Consider the following 7,034-nt stretch of genomic DNA (forward strand, 5'->3'; position numbering starts at 1 on the left):
ATTTTTCTTTTAGCCATTTTTTCCTAAAGCCAATCAATGTTACATCATATTGTTGGGGGTTTTTGTTTGTTTGTTTGTTTTTTGGCAAAAGAACTATATTGAAATAAAAAAATCTTGGCATTCTTCAGAAGAAAAAGAAATCTATTTCTTCCAACAAGACTCGCCGATCTTAATTTTGTACACTGGAACACTACTTTCTATTTATCTAATTGTTGTCATTTACTGACCAGACAAAAATCAATCAATCATTCAACTAAAATTTATCGTGGGTCTCTTAGGCAAAAACATTATGCTAGACATTGAGGATACCAATAAAAACAATGAAACAATCTCTACTCCCAAAGAGCTTATATGCAATTTTTACTTCCATTAATTTAATTCAAGATAATACTACATACTCAGCAATCAAATTTATTTGAATTTATTGTTCTTCATGACTTTCCTCAAAGAATCCTTTACATCCTTATTCCTGAAACTGTAAATCATGGGATTCAGCATGGGGTTCACTATGGTATAAAACACTGATGCTACCTTCTCCTGTGTATTGTTGTCACTGGATGATGGCTTAAAATACATGAAGATTATGGAACCATAAAATACAGCAACAACTGCAATATGGGAACCACAGGTCTTAAAGGCTTTAGCCCTACCATCAGCAGAATGGACCTGGAGGATGTTTGAAAGGATGAAAGCATAAGAGATAAAAATAGACAGGGTTGTCAGAAACACATTGATTCCAGAATTAAACTCTAACAGAAATTCATTGATGTAGGTGTTTGAGCAGGAGAGCTTCAAGAGGGGAAGGATATCACAAAAGTAATGATTAATGACTTTATCTCCACAGAAAGTTAGGTCAGCCAACAAGCTTGTGTGGATAAGGGCCCCACATGCCCCAATGATGTGCACTCCAGCTACTAGTAGGAAGCAAACCCTCTGGGACATAGTGATGTGGTAAAGCAAAGGGTGACAGATGGCAACATAACGATCATAAGCCATGGCTGCCAACATGTAGCACTCAGAAACAGCAAAGTAACCAAAGAAAAAAAATTGAGTTAAACAGCCTGGAAAAGAGATAATGTTTTCTTCTGATACAAAGTTCACCATCATTTTGGGAATGATAACCGAGGAATAGCAAAGATCTATGAAGGACAGGTTACTTAGAAAATAGTACATAGGTGTGTGAAGCTGAGAACTGATCTTGATTAACAAAACTAAGCCCAGGTTTCCCACCATGGATACAATATAGACTCCAAAAAACAAGAGGAAGAGGGGGAGCTGGAGCTCCGGTTCATCTGTTAATCCCATAAGGATAAACTCAGTAAGCATAGAATGATTTCCTACAGTCATCATACTTTTAAAATTGAACTGGAAATCTGTGAAAAGAAAAAAAAAAGTCCATTAAATAAAGCTTTTTTTGCCAAACTTTTCTGATAGAAAATTTATGTCAGCCCTTTGTGTAGATAAAGACCTGCAGTATCAATGAATTAAAAATAAATAAAATAAATTTATATAATTAAATCATAACTTTATAAAATTAAAAATATAAAAACAAATATAAAATTCATAACAATAATATATTTAGCTATTTTTAAAGTTAAATACAAAATGTGAATGTACAACAGCCATGGGGAAGAGGAGGGAAGGGAAGAAGTTTTTATATAACTTTGATGGATTGAAAATGAAGAGGAATTCTCTTGACCTTTATGTAGAGGCATACTTATTAGTTGAGATCTGATGATTATAGACCAAATATAGGAGATTAAATTGATAGTATAGAGATTTATTAACCAGCTAAGGAATCTGCTCTTACTGATAGTAGGTTTAGAATGATGTGGAGATGGGTTATTGTGGGTTTTTTTTAAATGACATTTCAGATCGGCTTAGCATATGCTAACTTCTGCAGCACCTTAAAATAAAAAGAAATAAGGTATTTCACAGGAAAAGGAGGAATAAAAAGAGAAGGAAATCAGCCAAAGAGAAAAAATGGGATTACGGAATTCAGGCCATAATATCAGAATAGTAAATATGTTCCATGGTAAGAGACAAGGAGAAAAGATCAAGTACTTTTACAATTAAGAAAGAAATCACTTTAGACAAATCTTTAAGGTTGTGTATCCAAGCAACTAGTTACAGGAGTGGATGAAAATGTTCACTTTACCATGTCTTTGAATAGGGTTTGGGTGACTTTAAATATTAGACTACCAGATAGTTGGGGAATTTTTCTATTATTAGTCACTGAAATTTCACAATATGATTGTTGTTCTTATTTTTCCCCACATTCCTCTCTTTGATATTTATTAAGAAGCATCATTAAGTCTGAACAATTCTGTAGCATGTTCATTAAATTTTAAAATTCCTTTGCTTCCCCTTGCCTTCTGGCAGTTTCTTAAGAATCAGCATTTCTACCACTACCCCTCTTCTTAGTCAGGGATAATTTTTATTCCCTTGTATATCTACAGTAAAGCATTTGGTTTTAGAGATGCTGGTCCAATGAAGTTTATGGCAGTGATGGAACAAAAAGATGTAGATAACAAATCACATGCCATCCAAAATATTCTGTTGAAAAACTAAGTTGCAAGCATTAATCAATCATACTAAAATATATCTAGATTCAATAAAAAAAGGCAAGCTTAACAAGAATAGAAGGTCATAATAAGAAAAACTATCAGTCTTTTCATTTATAGCTTCTAGTGCTATTGTCTTGTACAGTAATAACTGGTAAAAATATCCATACTTAGAAAAGGAGGTTTGAATTTCAAAAGTAACATTTTTCTATGGGATATAATTTGACAATGAATTGGGGAGTGTAGGGAAAAAGGAATATGCACTTATATAGCACCTACTATGTATGTGCCAGGCACTTTGATAAACAATTTTTACCAATATTAATTCATTTGATCTAGGATAAGGAAGACTTGGATTTAAACTTCCTTCTTTGTCTTAAATCTAGCCTTAAGGTCTCTTTCTAAGAAGATCATAGTGCTGTAAGGCACAATAGTTTTTAAGGATAACTATATAATCATGAATACAGACAAGAATAGGGTGAGCATATCAACATCCTTTTTTTTTTCTTCTTTTTAAATATTTTTTAAATTTTTTTTAATAATTATAACTTTTTATTGACAGAACCCATGCCTGGGTGATTTTTTTACAACTTTATCCTTTGCACTCACTTCTGTTCCGACTTTTCCCCTCACTCCGTCCACTCCCTCCCCCAGATGGTAAGCAGTCCTATATATATTAAATATGTCACAGTATATCCTAGATACAATATATGTGTGCAGAACCAAACAGTTCTCTTTCAACATCCTTTTGATTAGCAAGTTGTTCCACTATCTTGAGTTTAGCTCTCTACTTTATGAAATCATTTGCTTCTGGAAAACATTTTTCTTTTGTAATTCTGAGCCAAAGGAATTTGCCATAGATTATTACTGTCTATTATTTTTCATCTTGATCCCATTAGACTGAAATGAGTATTTCTTCTTATTTCTTATTCCCCCACCCCAAATAGATCCACTTGCCTGATGCCAAGTCACACATTACTTCTTGTATATTTTGTAAGCAATGCTACTCAAATCTATTAATGATAAGACAATGTAAGTTTTTACAAACTGATAAAATTTAATCATATTGGCTTTCCTTTAACTCCTGCGGTAAAAACAAACAACTTAAATATAAAATTTATATATTTATCAGGTGTATAGGTTAAATAGCAGACCAGGATATCTCTATCTCATCTGAAAGTTTTGAGAGTTTCAATTTTCACATGCCATTTTTTTTTTTTTTACCTCGCCAAAACTCTGTAGTTTTGAGGTAAGGGAAAAATATTTTAAAAGGTACTTGATGACCTGACTGTAAAATAGGTCCTTCTATTACTTGATTTTATGAGTGACTTCAAAGAGGAAAACATGCCTTAAGAATTTCTTTCTAACAACTGAAGAAATTTACTATGTAAGAGATCAATTCAATTTGAGGATTTATAGAGGGAAGGAACAAGAAATTATTAAGTACCTATTATACCTAAGGTACTTCATAATTATCATCTTACTTGATCCTAAAAGATACTATTACAATCCCCATTTTATCTTTGAGAAAATTGAGGTAGAGAGAGATGAAAGACTCCACACAGCAGGGTCCAATGCAAAATTTGAACTCAGATCTTCTGGCCTCCAGATCTAGTACTGTATTCGCTATATCACTTAGCTGCCTAAACAATTAGTAAATCATAGTCAAAGCCATGAATATCCATGTAAATATTCAAATGGACCTGAATGAGATTCATTACCTTGCTTTTCCTTTTTCAGTCTTATTATCTGTTGCTGTTATCCCAGCATCAAAATTAAAATATATTATTTAGGATTACATCTTCATTTGGGCTCCTGTTAACATTTTCATGGAAAGAACAGAAGTTCTCAGTCTCCTAATATAATGGCAGCTATCATTAATATTTTAAGTGTAATCTTTATCTGTCAGAAAAAAGATTTTGAAGCCTACCACATATATGATGTCTGATGTTGTTGTCTTTCTCAAAGTAAAGTTTCCTACTCAAGAATCATGTATCATTTCCCTCCTTAGAAGACATATTTTGTTTTCATATCACATAGGAGTGGTAAGGGTTACTTAAATGAAAGGAGTGTGAGGCTATAATAATATGATCTTATATATGAATATATAACTATTAAGTCAGTGAACAAGGGAATAGCAAGTCTGAGATCTGATTCATCCTCGCCTGTGTTAGGAGGCAAGAGACAAATCATGACTGAAAATTCAGAGAAGTAAACATACAAGTAGCAGGATGCTTTATCTCCGCATCTTCATCATAGTAGGCTTAGTGATGCCAGGTAACCACAATATAAGGTTCATTATAAAACTTTTCTACTTCTGCAATTGGTTAGGAAAATATTCTGTGAAAAGAGAAAGAAAGACATGGTTATATTAATAGCAAGATAACTCCATCAGGACTAAACCCAAAGACAGATATCTATCATAGGTAAAACAAGATAAAATTATGTCAGCTTTATTTCAGATAAAAATCATAAAAATCATTTTGGAACAGCCAATCATACACTTTTCAAAAGATCTCATAAAATTATGTCATTTCTTTTATAAAGTCTTCTTTTCAACCTTCCCAGACATCTATGTCTATCTTCATGATTTGGTATTTGAAGATGATGTTGTGAAAACCTGGGGGGTGGGGTAGTGGGGAAACAAACTTTGCAACTAAAATCTATTGATTCACAGTTGACTCAAAGGGATAATTCCAACATATACTAAGTAAGATACATTCTATATAATTAGTTTTCATGGATTTCATTATAAGTAGTCAGACAACTTAAATTACAAATCATTTCTGATTCTGTAACAGGCATTCTGTAACAGAAACTTTTTAAGCTAGTCCCCCTCCCTTTTGCTCTCTCTCTTTGTATTTGTGTTGTATTAGTTCTTTTGTAATTCCATCTACTATGTAAGAATTTTCAAGGCTCTTCTTATTTGCATATAGTTTTGTATTTTCATCTTTCACAGAGTTGATAAGGTTTATTAATCTTGCCTAGATCAAAAATTCAAAATTTGGAAAATTCTAATAGAATATTGTAGATACTAAGAATTTATCAAATCTTTTTTTTTTTGCTTTTCCCAAACACCAAGAGGTTATTTATGTATAAATACACATACAAGTGTATATTACAAATATACACACACCTAAATTTCTGCAAATGGGGAAATATCTCCCTCTCTTTCTCTCTTTGTCCTCTCTCTTTCTCTTTTTTTACATTATCAACATTGTCAGAATAAGGAACACAGAGATGAAACTATAGTCTTCAAAAGTTTTGAAACTTTCAACAGCAAAACTTCCTACTCATTATTTTCACCCTTTTTTATTTGCTTGATCAGACCTTAGGAAAGAAAAATTATCTGGATTTATCAAAACATAGAATACACATGGTGTTGATAGCATATATTCTATGTTACATAAAACAAACAAGCAAAACACAGTTAATTTTTTTAGTCTCAGGTTATCATAGTTCTACATTACCTTTTGTATTAAATGCATTTGGAAAGAAAAATATCCAGGTAAGAGGTTTTTCTGGACTAGATTTACTTTTTAAAAATCTTCAATCTGGACTGTCTTTATCTACAGGTCCTCCTTTCCCCTCTTCACTGCTATAAAGTTTGACAAATAAGGGGATAATAAAAAAAATTTAATCTAAACTTAGGCATCACTGATTTTCAGTTTAATACATATGCCAATGCACTAAACTATCCTCATGATAGGAACTACTGACTGCCAAGGACTCTCAGTGTGAGATGTCTCCTCTTGGTTTTTTACAAGTGTTTTGTCTTAAGATAAGGTAAGGCTTTATGTTCATTCATGTAATCACTGGCCATTAGTCATACATAGCCAACTAGATGGTTTCTTTAATTAATCTCATTGGAGAAGGATTTCCTAAAACTTGAGGAACATAAGGTTCAAGCCAAAATCTTAGTCCTAGCTCTGGTGTTGGTCAATTCAAGAAGTTTTCTCTTTGAGGCATGGAATTCCCGTATCCAGCCTTTGTTATCTACTTTACCTTAGAGAAATCTTGGAAAATAGGAGTGGATCTAGCCTCAGTCAATAGCTTCAGTCAATAGTTTGGCTAAAATAAACCCCAGGACAGAAGTATCCTTGTTGTAAAGCTATGAAAACAGAAAAATAGCAGTTTTTACCATCAACTTTTATTTGTTTCACTCTGGTCTTCCTTAGACAAAGAAAATTTAGGGAAAATGAGTCCCTCCATATAGAAAAGAAAGCAGACACAAACTACCAGGAAAAAACTGTTACTGTAGATTTTTAAAAAATTATCTTACATCTATTTAAGCTGCCTTAGGTGTCAAATCATTCATAACAGTTTGGAGGGAATTAACAAGTCATCCTACTTGCAACACCAAATTGTAGAGAAATTCTTTCAACCTCTTGGGAGAAGCATACCCCAGCAATAGGGTCTGATGTTTGTGAGTCACAGATAGGAGATAGAATCAAAAGTAAACTGATTTAT

General features: G+C 32.6%; 1 protein-coding gene across 1 annotated transcript; it reads right to left on the reverse strand.

Annotated features, from left to right (window-relative positions):
- Positions 1-411: 411 nt before the first annotated feature.
- Positions 412-1,350, reverse strand: LOC127554871 (olfactory receptor 151-like). The gene has a single exon (XM_051986787.1). It carries the CDS (start codon positions 1,348-1,350, stop codon positions 412-414), a length of 939 nt encoding a protein of 312 aa, XP_051842747.1.
- Positions 1,351-7,034: the final 5,684 nt, after the last annotated feature.

This window comes from Antechinus flavipes, chromosome 3, assembly GCF_016432865.1.
Source record: "Antechinus flavipes isolate AdamAnt ecotype Samford, QLD, Australia chromosome 3, AdamAnt_v2, whole genome shotgun sequence".
NCBI classification, from domain to species: Eukaryota; Metazoa; Chordata; class Mammalia; order Dasyuromorphia; family Dasyuridae; genus Antechinus; species Antechinus flavipes.

What these genes read in the sequence shown, in the direction of transcription:
- LOC127554871 (XM_051986787.1), bottom strand. Translation starts at nt 1,350, where the DNA reads ATGATGACTGTAGGAAATCATTCTATGCTTACTGAGTTTATCCTTATG.